At 40.3% G+C, this 18,237-nt stretch overlaps 1 protein-coding gene across 1 annotated transcript in view; it reads right to left on the reverse strand.

Annotated features, from left to right (window-relative positions):
* The window catches only part of ryr3 (ryanodine receptor 3), a 128,279-nt gene that overhangs the window by 58,840 nt on the left and 51,202 nt on the right, over positions 1 to 18,237 (reverse strand). The window contains exons 19-36 of the mRNA XM_044049129.1: positions 17,036 to 17,228; positions 16,019 to 16,235; positions 15,773 to 15,877; positions 13,326 to 13,429; positions 12,579 to 12,662; positions 11,966 to 12,125; positions 11,721 to 11,865; positions 10,692 to 10,897; positions 10,431 to 10,605; positions 9,675 to 9,883; positions 8,717 to 8,880; positions 8,305 to 8,514; positions 6,128 to 6,284; positions 4,972 to 5,058; positions 4,136 to 4,362; positions 2,736 to 2,948; positions 1,578 to 2,187; positions 591 to 791 (exon numbers count right to left, since the gene is read on the reverse strand). Of these exons, the coding sequence (XP_043905064.1) occupies positions 591 to 791; positions 1,578 to 2,187; positions 2,736 to 2,948; positions 4,136 to 4,362; positions 4,972 to 5,058; positions 6,128 to 6,284; positions 8,305 to 8,514; positions 8,717 to 8,880; positions 9,675 to 9,883; positions 10,431 to 10,605; positions 10,692 to 10,897; positions 11,721 to 11,865; positions 11,966 to 12,125; positions 12,579 to 12,662; positions 13,326 to 13,429; positions 15,773 to 15,877; positions 16,019 to 16,235; positions 17,036 to 17,228 (3,467 nt within the window). The remainder of the gene's footprint in view (positions 1 to 590; positions 792 to 1,577; positions 2,188 to 2,735; positions 2,949 to 4,135; positions 4,363 to 4,971; positions 5,059 to 6,127; positions 6,285 to 8,304; positions 8,515 to 8,716; positions 8,881 to 9,674; positions 9,884 to 10,430; positions 10,606 to 10,691; positions 10,898 to 11,720; positions 11,866 to 11,965; positions 12,126 to 12,578; positions 12,663 to 13,325; positions 13,430 to 15,772; positions 15,878 to 16,018; positions 16,236 to 17,035; positions 17,229 to 18,237) is intronic.

Genomic DNA, 18,237 nt, shown 5'->3' on the forward strand with positions numbered 1-18,237 from the left:
TTGCCTGAATGATATGACACAAAGACATCCGAGTTTGACCTCTGCGAAAGAGTAAAAGGAGCCCATTACTTTAACATCTGCTGTGAGAGCCAATAAAAATCCCGGGGGGATATTTTGTTCCGACTGCTTCACATGACACTGACTTCACTGTCGGCTGGTGTGATTCAGGTTTCCGTGCTGTGTCAACTGTTCCCTTTTACGACTTCGCCATTCTCAAATTAAAATTTGCATTTTCTCTAACAACTTGAACCAAGCCATGCAATTACACTCGACATATTGTAAATTCCCCGATTTGGGTTTTTATTATTTTTTTTATACACTTAATGTTCTACTTTAGGGAGCAGCTAACTCGCTCCTAATTATACTTACCCTCATGAATTGCTCAATTTGCCCTTTGGGATTGACAAAAAAAAGTTAAAAAGCTTGTGTACAGTCTCTTCCACTGATTCTGTTCCAGACAAGGTCAGTGATTCCTCTGCCTCACTCTGTTCTCAGCCCACTTCTTGGCATTTTTCAAAACCAAGCACTGGGCAGAGTTAGCCTCATAACATCACAAATGAGGGACGTAAATAATTCCGGCGGTATCGTACCTGCTCCTGCGGCGGGGAACGGAACTCTTTGGTCTTCTTGGCAGTGACGGCGGCGGACAGGTTGAGCGCCTGCATCAGCTCGTTGTAGCGGAACTTCTGGTTGAACTGCAGCTTGGACACGAAGCTGTCGGAGAACGAGACGATGGACTCGATGCGGTGCTTCAGCTCACAGTCACAGAAGTAGTGAAGCAGCTCACACATCTGAAAAGAAAGGAATGCAAAATGTATATCAAGTTAAACCCGTTCCTCTAGTCTGAAATATTCAATGGAATCCTTTAAGATGATCATTTCTGTGTGGTGATTTAAAACAGAAACCATACAAATGAGCAGATTACACATGAGTGGATTAGACTACATTATGTGAATGAATGGATTAGAATTAGACTACATTATGTATCCAACAAATGGAAAACAAAACCACATTTTTTTTATTTTTAGACAGTTTAGCTCTCTCCCCAAGTATAACACAGACCCTAAACTGAACAATCTGGTGTTTTTATGGGAATCTATGTCTTTCTCATGCTCATGTGCTATTTCTAAAGATGGCAAACACATTTACAGACACGTCTGCAACATTCATTTAACATCATTTTGAATTAGTAAAATTAATCATTTCCAAGAGAGGAAAATGCACATTTATATGCATAAATCTTAACTAAACGTTTGGGTTAAGTCTGCAAAAGATATTCCCACAATCTAACCTTGGGAATCATTGCTCTTGATTTCAGTTACACATGTCAACCACTAGATGGTACATGGCATTATTTCACTATTTAAAAGGGTATTAACACAATCTGTTTTCTGAGGGTTCAAGGAGGTGAAAATGACTTTTGAGTCACTGCCTTTCTTTAAAGTCGTTGCTCAGTAAGTGATAAATTACAGTAGCTGACAATCGCTCACAGATGAGGAGCTGCATTTAAAATTATTTGCGGGTTTAAATAATTTAATCTCATTTTTAAAAAATACTGAGATGTCAGTGAAAGTCACCTGGCGTTTGACCGACTCGGGAAGCGACTTCTCCAGCAGACCTTTCGCCGGCGATTTACTCTCCTTCGTCTCCTCTTCTCCGGCCTCCACGGCCTTCTCCTCATTCTTGTTCACTTCCTCCTTCTCTCCCACTGCAGCCACCTCATCAGCCTTGCCTTCCTCGCCCTCACTGGTTTCTCCGAACACGTTGGGGTCAATGAGGAGGAGAATCAGCTGCACTTCATCGCTGGTCAGGACTCCCATGATCAACAGCGTCCCAATCAGCTTCAGAATGGGCACAAACTGGTACTCGACGCTGCCTCCCACCGGGTCTCGGATGTGTGTGCCCCCACCCTGCACGGCCTCCGTCAGCATGCTGATGGCCTTCTCTTTCAGGATGACCAGAGGGATCTGGGGGCTGTAGAGGTACTGGTGGCGCTTGGTGTTGATGATGCTGACGGGGGAGAAGTTGACGCGAGGCTTGAGGGAGGTGCTGAGGCCCACGCCGGGCAGCGAGTGACGCTTGGACTCGTCTGGGAACAGCTGGATGGAGTGAGTTTCATCCGTCAGGGGGATGATGAACTCGTTATTCATCATTAGGCGAGCCTCCTTCGCAGTCTCAAGATGGATGCTAGCGACGGGACGAAGAAGAATTTTTGTTATTATGTACACCCTTAGCCGTTATATATACATAAATAAATTGGGTTGTGAGGTTGTTAATCAACAGCCATGACTCAGCGACAAATCCCTGCTCACATTCTCCACCTAAAGTTGCATTTTCATAGAGAAAATGAAGGAAAGCACTTAGTATTCAGAGAACCAGACGACATTCATAAGGTGTGATTTAATCCAATTAGCGCCATCTGTGATTGAGCTTAAATTTATTGTCATTACAAGAGATTTCATTGCTCTGGACGAGTGCCAGCAACACAAATCCATCACCGTGGCAGTTATTCAAATTTATCTGACAAATGTACTCAGTGGTCTTGTGTTTTGCCCCATCACGTAAGCAGTTAATGATGATTGAGTTGACCATCACGGATCATCATTGGATTATGTGATGAGGAAACATTGTCTACAGCACTGCAAACTTTATCCTTCTTTGCAATTACCACATTATCTCTAAAACTTAGAGAGAAAAAAAATCTGATTATGTGATATTTGGAGGAAGTAACACACCTGATGAGGACATTGTAGAAGCCCTCTCTCAGCATGCCAGAGAGGTACTGGTTGTCGATGGTGTAGAGGAGTTGCGATTGATCCAGGTGGCTGCAGAGGGCATGAGCGACGCGGGTGTTTCCCAGAGCACAGAGGGCACAGTACAGCCTCAGGGTGTGGTAGTGGAACTTCCTCAAGTCCTCGTGCTCGGATAACTCGAGGATGTCCAAACACCTGGAGGAGAGACGGGGGAAGAGTCGGGTCATTTACATCTGCAAACTAAAAACTTCACAACTGTTACAACAATATTTATAAAATAAATTATGTGATATATATATATATAAATATATATAAGCTGAGGTTTTAGCTCTAGCTTTATAGCCATCTTGTGCTGCCATATGTCTACAGTAGCCCAAGAGGACAAACCAATCAGGGTCTGTGTTTCATGTCATAAAGTGAAAGCTAATGTTGCAATTTGGTGAGCAAGATGAGCAGAGGAGTGTTACAATCTCCACTAAGTGTCATGTATTCTTACACACTAGACCTTAAATTTTCCCATATAATTTATGATGATAAATATTGATTTTACACATAAAAATACACATACTACGGTAGTTCATAAACAATAACAAGTAGTTTCATAGGTTTTAAGAAAAATAAAAGCGTAAATAAAAATCACTAAATATTTATAGTAATTATAAAGAGTAATAACAGTAATTGCGGAAATAAAATCTTAAATGTTGGCATAACTCATATCAGAGCTGTACCTACTTTTAGCTAAAACTCTTTCTGAGCGTAGTGTAGTGAATTTGTATGTGCACATTGTGATATTTGTTCTGTGATATGTATTTTATTGTCATGTACTTGCAGCATATATAGTATTTTTACTGAAGTTTCAAATTAGCAAATTGGCAATAGCTATTTACTCTTTGTGCAGGAGACGTCAGTTCTCAGCTTTGTCTTGGAAATATGTGAAAATACATTGTCATGATGGAAATAAATGCATTAAATTAAAAAATGTATAACTTATTTCAGCCTATATTAAGAAGATGAATAAACAAGAGCAAACTTCAGACACAGTTAATGCGACACTGATCTGGTCTGATCTACACTAGAGGTAAAAGTGTTCACATTGTAAACGTTGCACTTACAGCTTTACAGCATAATAACAGCATCATGACTTGGTTACATAAAGTATTTGCTTAGCAGAGTTTTTAATTGATTGTTTTTCATGTACCAAATGCCCTGGGGAAGTCCAAACCACTTTTTAATCATAATAATCATAAAAGCAGCCTGGCAGCATTCACAATTCCCCCACTGCTGCTGACCAATGACTTCCGTTCCCTCGAGTAAAATGCACAGCACGGTAAAACAGTGTGGGGCAGAATTTGTATCACGGTCACACATACACACACACACACCTGTTCTCCTCAGGTATATGAACAACCATCATCTGCTGCGGCTCCAGACACTGCACCACCCAGCCGTGCCGCTCGCTGACTCGCGCCGTCTCCACACTGAGGAAGGTGTTTGGCATTCGGCTCCACAGCACGGCCACGATGGTCTGCACATCCAGCCGCGGCGGACACTGCGGCACGGGGTTCCTGTGCTCGCTCTTAAATATGGCAGACGAGAGCGGCATGGCGTCCTGGCAGCACAGGGAGAGAGAAAAAGATAAATGATATTACATCACAGGACACACGTTCGTCCTGTAGTATCATGATTTTAATGCGTGGTAGTCTAAAAATGCACTAAAACATATCAACACCAGTTGATGTGTCTGATTATTTTATATTAAGACCCGCATATTATTTCCGGAAAAATTGACTCTGATACTGCAATAAAATAATATCTCATATTTCTAATATTATCTCATATTTCCACTGAGTTTAGTGTGAAGCTTTTGCATAATTCAATAAAACAAACAAATAAAAATACCTCTTAGATGTAGACAAATATTACCCTGACTTGATTAAAAGTAGTTTAGATTTATAAAGATGTCATTTAATTTCAACTAAATAGGATCCTATTCCCAGTGGAATATTAGATAAATTATAATAAAAATGCAAAAATAGAGGTCTGCGTAAGGACATGACAAACTGGCTCTGTACTGTATATCACATCTAAGCTATTAATCACTGTGAGGCAGGTGACGTGTCTGTTCAAGGTAAAAATAAGTGATGAAAGGTCAGTAAAAAACAAACTAAACAACAGTGAATCAGCGTCGCATTAGTACAAGTCGCTCTAACACACAAACCTTGACCTTGACGAATTCAAACTGGAAGAGGTTTGCACTGGTGGGGTGGATGAACACAGCTGGGAAGAGCTTAGTATTTGGCTCCACCTGAAAAACACACAAAGCTTTGGTTACTCACACTCCAGCATGTACTTAATTCATTATTCCCCACTGTGTTCGCAAGTTGATCTATTTAAAAACTACACGCACACGGGGAGAAAGCACGGCTGTCCCCACGGAGGAAATTTACAACTCTCTACTCGATACTTATTTCTTCCATTTCATTCTCAAATTGGCAAATTCAACAACTGTCGCGGGCGTTTAACCTTTCTGCTCATGGATTAACCGCAGCTCTGAAGTTTTCAGTTGAAAGTGTTCGCTGGTGGAGTCAATGACAGCCATCAAAGAGATAAATACACACAGAGGAAGAGAAAGAAAGCAGCACTTTGATGTAGTAACACGGAAATAAGCTTTTCATCAAGGTGAGAGCTTCTCGGTGCTCCTTTTGTAAAAAAAAAAACAAAAAAGCCAATTTACGTCTAAATCACAGGCTGAAAAATAAGGAGGAAAAGCAAACAGTAACACAGGTAAACACAAAAGGAGACTTGATCGATATTTCAAGCCTCCAGAATGTGCTGAAAATCCCTCGTCACAAAGATCATTTTAATCTCCAGTGTGTCTTTGATCAGCCTAAAATAAGCAGTGGATCAGTGGTGGAATCAGTTGTCTTTAAACCTTTAAGTCAAGGTTCGATTCCCAGCGTTGCTAGTCTAAATGCTAATGTGTCTCTGGGCAAGACAGGTAACCCACATGTCGCTCATGACGGCTGTGTGAATGGATATGAATGATGTGAGATTGGAAGAAGAAAAGGAGTGCTGAACATAGATGTACTCAAAATTGTAGTGTAAAGCAACTTCCATCTATCTATCTACCAATCCATCCATCCATCTATATTGAAGGCTATTTCAGTTGTATGATGTCCTTGCTATATTCTAATCTCCTGCAGTGCAAATGTGTTAATCTGAAGTTAGATCTCTTCAGTGTGTATATGTTAAACAAAGTCAGATGTCCGGAAAACAAAAGCTGCACATCACTTTACAGTAATGACATGAACATAATTCAGTTTGGGAGCCAGACAGATAGTCTGTGTGCCTCGCTCTGTTACGGTCTTATCTACCTGATACGACGTGGGCAGTTCCTTCCCATTGGCAGTGAAGGAGAGGATGCCAGTGGCCAGGTCAATCAGACAGCCGATCTCCAGGTCAGTGTTGCCGGCGGGGGATGGCCCGACGGCGTCCACCGCACACACCATGTAGCAGTTGCTCCTCTGGACGCTGTGGAGAAGCGGGCAGGGAAATAATCAGGAATCCATGTGAAATCCACAAACAAATATCTTTTCATTATGCGCTTCTGCTCTACTCGTCGATACGTGTTGGTTTGGGTCTCTTTGCTCATTCATATTCAATCTGTCTCACACAAAGGCTCTCGACTCCATTTTACGCTCCTCAATATTGAAGGAAACCGGTGAAAAGAAAAAGAGAGGAGTCGATACGTCTTCAGTTCTTCAGCTGAGGGAGAAACGGTGTCATTCTGAGGTCAATTGACGGATTACAGAAAACTAGAGAGTACAAGTTCAACACACTTACAAAACTTTTCCAAGTCATTTGTTTCAGATTTATATAGTTATTTATGTATGTTTACCCCAAAGTCTCTTTAAGATGATGATGATACACATTTATATGTGGTGCTTCATATAAATATAGCAAAAGACATGAAGAAGACAGGAGGTAAGAGCATGTTACTCTGGATATACACAATCAAAAGGGACTACAACTATTGTATTTTGAAGAAAATAATTAAACAATTAAATAAATTCATCTGAATGTAGTGGACCACACATTTAATGAGAAAAAAATAAAATCTCTCTTGTTCTTGTTCACTATTTTTTGCTAACTGGACACAAACTAAGTATTTAAACAGAAACCCCAGCTCTCGTCTAATATAATCTGGGCTGTCGTAATAAGCAGAAAAGCAAACTGGACAGATGAATATTTATGATATGAATATCCCAAAAGAAAAAAAAAAAAAGTCAAGCAGTATGTTTCAGCACAGAAATTGGATTCTGTTGCGACGTTACCACATATTCATCAAAATGTGTCTCAGGATATTACGTTCCTCTGGAACACCCAGAGCTATCCTACTATAATGAGTCATTTTAATGGGTTTTAGTAGGGACTTGACCTTAAGCTTAAGGGCCTTAATTCTCACGCAACACAAAACAATATGACACATAAAGAATGCCAATGGGAAAATTAATCGTGAGAAGACACAAGTAAATGTGTCTTCACGTGTCCTAAAATCAGATTCATACTCTGGCCTCATAATAACCTCCTGAGTTACTGTTTGTTGGCGGGTATTTAAAAGTGGAGAGAGAAGGAGGGCGACGTGAGAGATATTCAGCTCCGACTTCACAAGTAGTGTAAGGGCCCGTCCACATGGCGACGGCATTTTAGAGGACCTGAAACGGTCTTTTTGGGAAATATCTCAAAATGCCAGCCTCACATTACTTACTTAATACACTACTTTAGGAAAACGATGACGTCATATTTCCCAGCTTTCTCTTGTGCTGTCATTCATTGTCTTGTGTTTTTTGACATTGTTTGATTGTTTTACCAAGTACTGTCAATGAAAAGTAACTAAAGTCAGTCAGAAAGACACCAGATATCACTAGAACACGTCCGGTCCTTAGAGATTTAACCCATGGGGGTGGAAAAAAAAAAAACGTGTTTAGTCGTAAAATAAAGAGAGGAGAAAACAAAACCTAATTTTACTTGAATAAACAAAACAGATCAGTGATTGTTCCACACTCAGTCGGCTGCAATGAAAATCCACATGTCGTCTTGTTTATGTGTTTATGTGTGTGTGTGTGTGTCTGACTCTCCACCTGCAGTAAATACAGTTAGATGGATCTCACTCGTGCAGCAGAATTCTCCATTCCATTCTCTTTAAGTATTTAGGTTTAGGACAGAAAGTCGGTAAATTTGTCGCCGAGGGTCTGTAAAGTCGGTAAATATGCACAAGGAAACGGCACGAAGCGAAAACAAACATTATTTCTCTTTCTCTCATCCTGGTTCGGTTCATTCTGTCTCCATTTCTGTGATGTGTAAAACACCTTCTTCTCCGTTTTTGGTGCAGCGTTACAGCGCAACTTACAGTTCTGGCATATTTACTACAGCGTGTGTGGACGGAGATATTTCCTGAAACGATGCAGTTTCGTGCTGTTTCTGTCTGCACGTGGCCTAAACGTATACACTGTGCCTTTAAGGAAGAATCGACACAAATCAGGAAACTTGCCTCTCATGGACTCGGCCCCTCTCGTCTCCCAGGGTGACGGTGACTGTCTGCGTCTTGCTGATGCTGAAGTTCTTGCTGTAGTAGTGATAGTCCGGCGTGACCCAGCCCACCCACACTAAAGCAGGGTCCTGTCCGGCAAACACTCTCACTGAGTGGTAGTACTGCGTGATGCTTGCGTAGTCGACTGTTCCGTCTTCTTTCGGGGCGTGGCTGCGAAAATAAAAGCAGCAGCAGGTGTTAGAAGCAACACATCCTGGGAGAACAAATCATCATAATGCAGCTCCCGCACGGACCAAACGAGTGCAGCTTAAATCTGACACAGCAACGACAACAGCTGTTACTCAAAATGAAAAGAGTTCCACTGCTGCTTTGAGATGATGATATGTTTTAAGACACAGCGCTGATGTCTCACCTGAGTTTCAGCGATTCGTCCAGTAACTTGTCCGCAGAGTAGAACTCCACAGGCATGCTCAGTCGACAGAAGACCATGTCGCTGTTGCTGTTCTGTGTGCCAAACGTCTTGTGGGTGACCTTGAGGCAGGGAGGACTGTCCACCGTGCCATCGATCCTCGTCACCTGAAAGGTCGCATCAGTCGGGAGGGGAGGATCAATACCAACATGTCCACCATCGATGATCATTATGGATATGTAGCCAGTGCTTAAGATTAAGCTGGCACCAAGCCATACTAGTGTTATTGAATATGTGATTAAATAAACATTGATTGATATAGTCTGAGAGCTATAACATACATTTTTAAACTGAATTACAGGAGGCCTCGCGGGGCCTCTGGCTTAGTGGAATTTGCATGATTTTCAATGAAAATTTAATAGCTAATGTGAATCTTTGTAAAAATATATCATAACTGAAATCTTTTTTTTGGTCACAATGAAAATTTCAGGTAGCTACAATGTCGTTCCAGATGTACCATAATTGTTTTTGTTTACTGATATCTATCATTCAATTGTAGATATGCATACAAAGTGAATTCTGGCTATCCATGATTAAAGTTTGAGATTTTTACCTCATAATTCAGACTAGTCACTATTCCAGTTCAGGAGATTTCCTTGAGCGTACGAAACAGTTAATAACTTTTACTAAATTTGCTCATATAACTGTATTTCAGTTTGTATGAACTTAATTTATGTATTGCCAACTTGAATTTTTGTCCAACCATTTTTCTGTTTCCATGTTCTGCAACCTACAGTAACTCCTTACAGTGTCGTTCTTTATCTTCACTCAACAGCTCAGAGATTGGTAGATACAGGAAATATGAGTACGTAAGGTGCAATGTGAACTGAACCAAGAAAAAGTTTACATCTCAATAACTAGACCAGATTCCAGCAGATGCTCAATGTTTTTTTTTTCTTACTTCAACATGCATGTGATCCTTGGGTACGTTGACAAAGGTGGGCAGGCGCTTGCTGAACCACTTGGTGATGTCTCTCTTCATGTTGACGGCGAACGGCTCAAAGCCTTCCTGGAGCCCGTACATGGTGTAGTACTTGAACGTCCTGGCGTCCTTGCCCAGGTTCATGCGGCCGATCTGAGACATCCCCAGACTGCACACAGGGATGAAACCTGCAGGAAGTCAGGGACAGGGCTTGATGAGGATGGTCAAACAAGCTTTGACTGACAAACTTTATTTACATACAGTGGCTCATTTCTTAATAATGTTACAAAGTGCTTAAATGAAACATGATTTGAAAAAAGGCAGGGATGTGCATTACACTACTGCAATACTAGAGAGAGTTCCACATTGACATGTTTCTTCCTGAACATTGTTTGACAACATTTCTGCTATTTAAAAAAAGCTGCTACTCTAATTCTAATGTGATCTTTATTGCTGAACCCGTCACACATAAACACAACATCACAGCCCAGAGAATAATTCATTTTAACGGCTTCTCTTTATTCCTATGCGAGTGTCCTTCCCCCTTCTCTGAGGGATGGTTCATTAACACAGTAACAGGCAAAATCCACAACACAGACTTCATTGACTTGCATCAGCATTTGCATTGTTTATAGTGTCTTTCTCACGTCATGTAAACTGTCAAAAAAGATGGGAAGTAGTTTGAAATGCAACAAAGAACACATGAATGGATTAACACAGAAGTTCAGCTCTCACCGTCTTCCGCTTCAAAGTCAGTGAAACAAAGCTCAGAGCCCTTGCTGGTGATGAGGAGTTCTCCGTTCAGGGTGAAGATCATCGACTTGTCCTCCATGTCGATCATGCAGCCGACCACGTCCCCCTTTTTCCAGGGATGTCCAAAGTAGCGGCTGCCTGCATGCAGACGTCGGCCCTTATGCAACGAAATAAAAAAGGGTTGAATACCCGTATTGTTTTTGGTGCAAAAAAAATATAAATTATTAGTCTTATTTTTTTTACCCTGTATCCATCAAAAACAAAGGCTTGGTCGTCCTCTCCCAGTTCCAGATCAGGTCTGCAGCCCGGTCTGGCCCAACCCACTCTCATGTCACCTCCACTCAGGATCTCAAACTCAAAGTACCACTTCCCAGTTTTCACAGCGTACGTCTGCTCCACGCGGAAGAAGCGAATGGTCTCGACGCTGTGATCGTTGTCTGTGTGCAAGACTACGGACAGACAAAAAACAATACTTTACTGTGATCACAGTACATTACATAACAGTACAGTACACATGTGCTACTATTTCCAACAGTTATTAGGCTAAACAGAGACCAAGAGCAAAGATAAGGAGAAATGCCATAAAAATTTTAAATAAAGCTGTTTTACTGCACCTTGTTTTTTTGTTTGTTTTTTTACTTGCGCTTTTTAAATAGTTTTTACAGGATGTGTGTTGTGTGTGTGTGAACTATTGTCCTTTAAGTAATTTTAAGTAAGTGTTTTTACTGGTCCTCAATACCTACTTTCGTTTGTAGTCATGTATCACATGTTTTAGAAATGACAATAATGATTCTTTAACATGTTGGGATTTAATGTTTTATAATAGACAACAATCTCTCTTTTTAATTTAAAGTGACAGTTATAACATTTTTGTGATTGTTGTTGTTTTTATTCAGCCTCTGTTTGGTCTTTGTGAACAAAAACGACGCAACTGACTGAGGGAGCATTTGTGTGTATAGTGACCGTGCCAGGGTGGGTGGGGACAAAGAATGGTTATCACGTCATACTATTGAATCTATCCATCCATCTTGACGTTTAATTAATTAATAAATAAATAAATAAATAAACGAACGAAAGAACGAATAAACAAACAAACAAACAAACTTCCTGTGTGGAAAGCAGGAATATTGCCGGACAACACAATAGCTGCTAACCAGAGAAATACAGAGAGAGTGTGTATGGAGCTGATGGGCTACATCAGCATTGTGTGAACTCTTTTCACGATGGTTTGGATGTAAAGACAAAATAAATAAATTTTCAGCAGAGTCTCACCCTCCTGGTCCGGGGGGTCGATGTCATATCCATATCCAACCACTGTCCGTATGGCCTCTCTCAGACTGTCTCTGTTGGACTTCTTTGTGCGCTCGTCCAGTAAAGCATACGGCACCAGGCGAGGATTTCGTCTGTTCTTCAAATCCTGAATTTTGACAAATACAAATACAAATACACTTTCAGACAAATAAAAGGTGAAGCTACATGACGAGTACAATAACTTACTAACATAACAATAACTTTACCTGCTGGATGCCATAGGTCCATCCTTGTTTAATTCTGTCCTTGGCCCACACGTTGTGTGCATTCTCGGCCAGTTTATCAACTAGAACCTCCTGACCTGGGCTCAGTTTCACTTCAGAGAGGTCCAGTGGCGCAGGCTTATATCCATTAGACATCATATAGCTAGATATGGCAAACAATTTGAAAAAGATGAAGGGGAAAGAGCAGCATTACGATATGTTTACTGTTTGCTGAAGAAAGATTATCTTTGATCACTTAAAGAGTATTCTTTAGGCTGCATCATAATAGTGGGAAATATATCCATATTTTATCTATAATGTGACATGAGACAAGATATTGACTTACCTGGTTTTAAAGGCGGTTGCATTGATAATCATATTTATTATATTGAATACATTTAAAATGATTTGAAATACACTAAAGTTATAGATTTAATATAAAAAATGCATGGAATCAACAAAATTGTATTTCAAAAAGTCCCTTTATTCCCATATCGTGCAGTCCTAGGATCATATTTATTGGTCTTTGCATTGCTGACATCTAAGAAATTATACAGTATCTTACTAAAAGCAAAATTCTTATGGTAATAATAATAATTACAAAAAAGAAGTTTACTCTTTGGGTAGCTTGATTTTCTTCAGATCGTCCTCAGCGTGAACATTGACCTGTGCAACGTGGCATCCCAGTGCCAACAGGGTCCTGAAGACAGAAAACAATAAAACATGTACAATTACACCTCATTACACTTTACCTTTGTTAGACTATAACATTTTACACCGCTTATTAGATGACAGTTAATCTCAGTCAAGTGACACAGTTACAGTAGCAGTTGTTGTATCAATTATTGGCCTTTGAGGACAAAACAGTGTATAATATGTCATTAAACGGTGAAAATGTGAGTGAGAGATATGTTTAATATGCCCACCTTCTTGTGGATGTTAAATTTGCACTGTCACTGATATTTTCTACCTCAGTGTGCCTTGTTGATTCTGTGTCCTAAGGATATTTTGTGTAAATTTATTTTGGGAAATTCCCAAAGGCATTAATAAAGTTTCTATCAAATCTAATCTAATCCATAACTGATTCCCTATAACAAGTGGTTTCTTTAAATGTTTTCACAGTGAGATGACTCAGTAGCTGAATCTAATAAGCGTTGGACCAAAAATGTCTTTTAAAAAAAAAAAAAAAATAAAAAATCAATAACTGACATTGCTCAGAAGCTGCAAGCGCCCACAAGTTCTGCTTCTTTAATCTTAGCTTTAATCTGCTCTGGCGCAGCAGTCACCAGGGAGCAGCTGTGATTCCATGAATTCCACTAAGGTAAATTGGATTATGTAACAGTGTAAAAGTGTGTGTCCTTACTTTAGTGTTTCACTGGACATCTGCAGGTTGTAGTTCCTCTCAGTTTCAGGCAGCTTGGCGAAATCCACAAGGCAAGGGTGCTGCCTCTTGTTGTCATCACGAACCTGGAGAGAGAGCAGTCGGGTGTCATTAGCGTTATGCTTCAACTCATTACACTGACCTCATAACCTTCATAAATATAAAGTTACAGTGTGTAACATTTAGGAGGGTTTTCTGGCAGAAATTGAACGCACTACCCATAAGTGCATTTGTATATATGTATAATCCCTTGAAAATAAAAATGTGGGTGTTTTATATCATTGGAATAAGCCTTCTATATCAGTGAATGTCCAGTTTGGTCAGTTTGGGCCCAGTCAAGTGAAAAAAAGTCAAACCTTTTGAGAAAAAAACGTTACACTATAAATTTTGCTCACTTCTTGTTTGGTTCTGTGCAACTTGCCTATAGTCCCACCCACTTGTAGTTCCTCCCCCTCTCTTGCAATCTCCAGGTGGATTGGAGAATTTCTCTCTATGTGGCAATATCACCATTTCTTACACACGGGAGATTTAAAGGTTAAACCACAAAAAGGGCGATAATTATGACAAAGTGTAGCTTGATATTCTGGAAATTGAGGTGTCAGGTGTGTTTTTATCAGCCCAGACAAGAGAGCGTTGCAGTAGCAGTGGCAGAAGGCTCGGCTCGGCTCAGCTCAGCGCCGTCTTTGAGAGAACCAACAGAGAAATCTACTGCTGCATCCAGACACACTGCCAGCAACTCCTGCTCTGATAAAAACATGATCTACTGTTGGGAAAAAGGTGGCATAGAACTTGGCTGCACAAAAGGAGTGAGCAAACCAAAAAGACCAAAGACACAGTTAAAAGAAAAATCCACGTTAATGATCATCCAGTCTGTATCAATGACACTTAAGGCCCACAGAGGCTTGTTACAGCAAAATGAACCTAAATGGACTGAAATGTTGTGCTTAATAAACTATATGACCCGGGCTACCCTTCCCCCTCTGACTTAGTGCAGCATTGATGGGACACTCGTTAAGGCCTGTTTAACGGCTGCGGTGGCAACCACCTCAGTGGGGAGATGCTGCTGTGATAAGCACGGGGGTAAAAACGAGGCGATGCGAGTGTGTGTGTGTGTGATCAGACTTTTAACAGTCAGTCTGCTCTGCAGTGAACAGAAGGAGGGACCAACAGTGGAAATGTTGCGAGGCAGTGCAGACAGGAGGAATTTAAATATCTTGCACTGGACATCGTTACAATTAACTACATGTCTGAGTGTCCACTAAAACAAAAATAGCTTTTTCATCTGTACAGTATGTGGAGAGGGGGGACGACTCAAGGTGGTGTGGCAGGTGGAGGTTTGGTGGTTCCAATTTATATCACTGACAGCGCAGTGACTATGTCCTTCACAGAGTGGGGGAACAACAATAAAAAAGTGAACCTTTATAATGGACAAAATCCCTCCAACTACATTACTTTCCTCCCTTTTTTATCTAAGAAACTGCACCATCTACAATAAACAGTGGCAAACAACCGGACTGAATATTTTCTGTGTTTCATTAAACTTCAATTTAGTTCTCTTCTTTTCATTTTCTAGTTATTTGCTTGAAATATTTACCTCCATCATAAGGAGAGCAATTATATGAACGTATAATAAGAATAATAATGCAAAACTCAATGTGCAATTTTTAAGATTTTTCTGAGCAAGTTGTGCTTGGTGCACAAAGCACTGCTTTGTGGCTTTGTGTATCCAGGTGAAAACAAGCACAAGCTGATAAGCACCTTTAAGATTTGTATTGTAAATGCAGGCTAATTTTACTTCATTGTTACTGAAGTGAAACAGAAAAAGAGCTTGAATATCGTCATACAGTTTAAATGGACTCTAAAATGTGAGTCAAAGGGCTGTTATCACACATTATAATACAGTGTTTCCCAAACTTTTAAAAGATGAAAACTATCGTGACCCAAATCACAATATAAATCATGACGAGTGCAAGTTTGAGCATAATTTAGCTATTGATTACAGCCATACCAAATATGATTTTGATTGATAAACAAATAATTTCCAAGACAGGTTTGATAAATTATTTAAATGTTATGTAAAGGATTTAAAAATGAATCTTATCTGAAATGTTGGGAAAAGTCTGCAAACTTGTTTGGGGACCCATTAAAATATCCAACGACACATTTGTGGGTACCGAACCCAGTGTTTGGGCTGTAGCTAACCTCACTCATGTTTTCTAAATAGACTCTGCATGTTTTTGTGTGTATAGAAAGCGATAAAAAACCAGGCTAATTTCACTTAATTGTTATTAAAGTAAAATTACTGAAGTAAACATTGTTTAGTTTATAAGGACTCTTTTAATGTGTATTTAAATGGAGTAGGCTGGAGCTCAATTCACTCATGTTTTCTAAATGTGTGTACAGGAAATGACGATGGACATGAGCTTTACCTTGCCATAGGTCCAGCCCAGTTCAATCTTGTTCATCCCCCACAGTTCGTGGATGTTTTCTGCCAGCTTGTCGCGGACGTTGTCCAGGTGAGGAGGAAGAACAATCTGCAGAGTGAGAGGAGAAACAGACGTTAGAATTGGATGATAACATTTGCCAGTGAGCCAAGTTTCCTTGGTTGTTTTCCAATATGAATCCTGATTGAATTGATCGGCGGTCTACATTAACACCGATGGCTCCATCCTCACCTGGGTGGTGTCTACAGGAGTGGGGATGAAGGAAGCCTGGGAGAGGAACTGGGTGGTTCCCAGCAGATCACGAACCCCGTCATGGTCTCTCTTGTACTCCTTCACAGCCTCTATGCGCATCTTCTCCTTGGGCAGCAACGCCTCGTAACATGGAGAGTAACCAGCCGGAGGCAGGAACTTAAAATCTCCATGGCGTCCGCCCAAGAGGAAACGGACCCTGAGATGAGAAGTTATACAACACATAATTCTAACCTTACTACTGAATAAACTTCACTGTGGATATTTTACTTTATTCTTCATGTTCCCTTTTTACTTTACTTTTTCTAGCAGCACTTTACTTTCAACTTGAATACAATTTAATCTGACAGCACTCCTCACCTCTGTAGTTATACAATACCAGTGTTAGAGTAAAGCCATCTGAAGCCAGGGATTATCTACTGTCTCATGCCGACATAAATCATCCTGTCTCGAAATCATTTCTGAACTTAAACCCCACATAACATTAATCTGATGAAAGATATAATATGATAGGAGGAGATTTGGGAGTAAAGATTTCTGAAAATAGTTTTCATGAGGGGTAGTTTTTTTTTGTCTCGCTGACTGACACTCTGTTATGTTCTGTAATCTTTTAGTTTAAATCTGTAAATGTAAACAAATGACCCAACTTTATCTATAGTAGTGTCACCCGGCAACATTGTGCTCATAAAGACAGGTTGGATTAAGACTGAAAACACAAACAAGTGCCTACAAACTGAATTCTACTGCTCGAAAAAACCCCACCCACCCCTGCTCTACTGTTGTATACACAAACGCTCCCTCAGTCAGGTCTAACAGTACCGCTTGTTAGAGCCAATTTTCAGGTGAAGGACGAAGCAAACAAATAATGATCAGAGGCAACAAAAGTCAACAAAAAGTACGCACTGCAGATTTAGAACATCACTGCCATATACACAGCAAAACAAGAAAGTCTGGGGGAAATCTTCTCTATCTCTACTGTATCTACACATAGAGACTTACTTGACACCTGCAGAGAAGCTGACAGCGGGGAAGAAGAACCCATCTGTATTAAAATCCTCAAACATGCCCTGGACAGGCTGCCCGTTGATCCTGAAGGACATGCTGGGGGCGCCCAAGTCCAGGCAGCAGCTGACCACGTCATCCGAGTTCAGCAGGTGCTGGTTAATGGAGGCCACGGCCCTCGGGATTCGGCCTAAAGGGAAACAGAGATGGATGGCGGGTTCAGCAAAGTCATTCAAAAATGTGGGACAGGATGACGGGCAAGGAGGAAAAAGTGGAGCAGAGATGTGCGATGAGTGCTTTAAACCAGGGATGAAATGGAGGTGATGGGTCTCTCTGAGAAATAGGGGGTAAGAGTTGAAATCTGTTCTATATTTAAGGTGAGAGCAGAGTCCTAAAGCGCCGAGTTGACAGTTAACTGACTACATTCACACTCGTGACCAATTTATTTCCTCCTGTGCAGCCAAAAAAACATACAGTCTGGAATCAATGATAGGGGTGAAGGTGTGGAGTGAAAAGATGATGGAAGGAGGAGGAAACTATTCAGACGTCAAGTCGTTAGTATTTTTAATCGCCGTCACGGTGGCTGCTGTGGCTTTATTACATGGAAAATGAAAACAGACAAATTATAGAGTGGAAAAGGTCCTTCAGAGATGGTAAAACCTTATTCTTTTTGAATTGGACACAATTTGTAACTTTGAAATTATGTCACTGCAGTGATACAAAGCAGCACACAGGGGTTTTATCTGACTGTCAAACAAGTAACTTTTTCTCTGACAAATGCGAGTGAAGAAAAACTTTATTTAATTTGTTTCATCGGGAGTGTGTGGGAGTGGGCTGACTGCTGCTGCTACATCATTACACATGACATTTTCATTCAAGTGTTGCTAAACTGGGACTGATGCCATGCAATGAGATATCACCTCTCTCTCTAACAAAGCCCTGCCTGTTTAAAATCTGTGAAAAAAAGCAAAAACAAAACACTAAATTCTCTTGTTAAATAATGAAATATTCTTCTAAATGTACTCACTTTAGGTTTCCACTAATTAAACCATAAAACCATAAAAAAAAATGATTTTAATTGCCTCAATCACTAACCATTACAATCCCCAGGAAGGCAAACAATGACATATAATATAAAACAAAAATTATTTGTTTTTTGAAGCCTTAGAAAAAGCCTTTTATATACTAAAAGAAGGAAA

This window comes from Solea senegalensis, linkage group LG17 (assembly GCF_019176455.1).
Source record: "Solea senegalensis isolate Sse05_10M linkage group LG17, IFAPA_SoseM_1, whole genome shotgun sequence".
Lineage (NCBI taxonomy): Eukaryota > Metazoa > Chordata > Actinopteri > Pleuronectiformes > Soleidae > Solea > Solea senegalensis.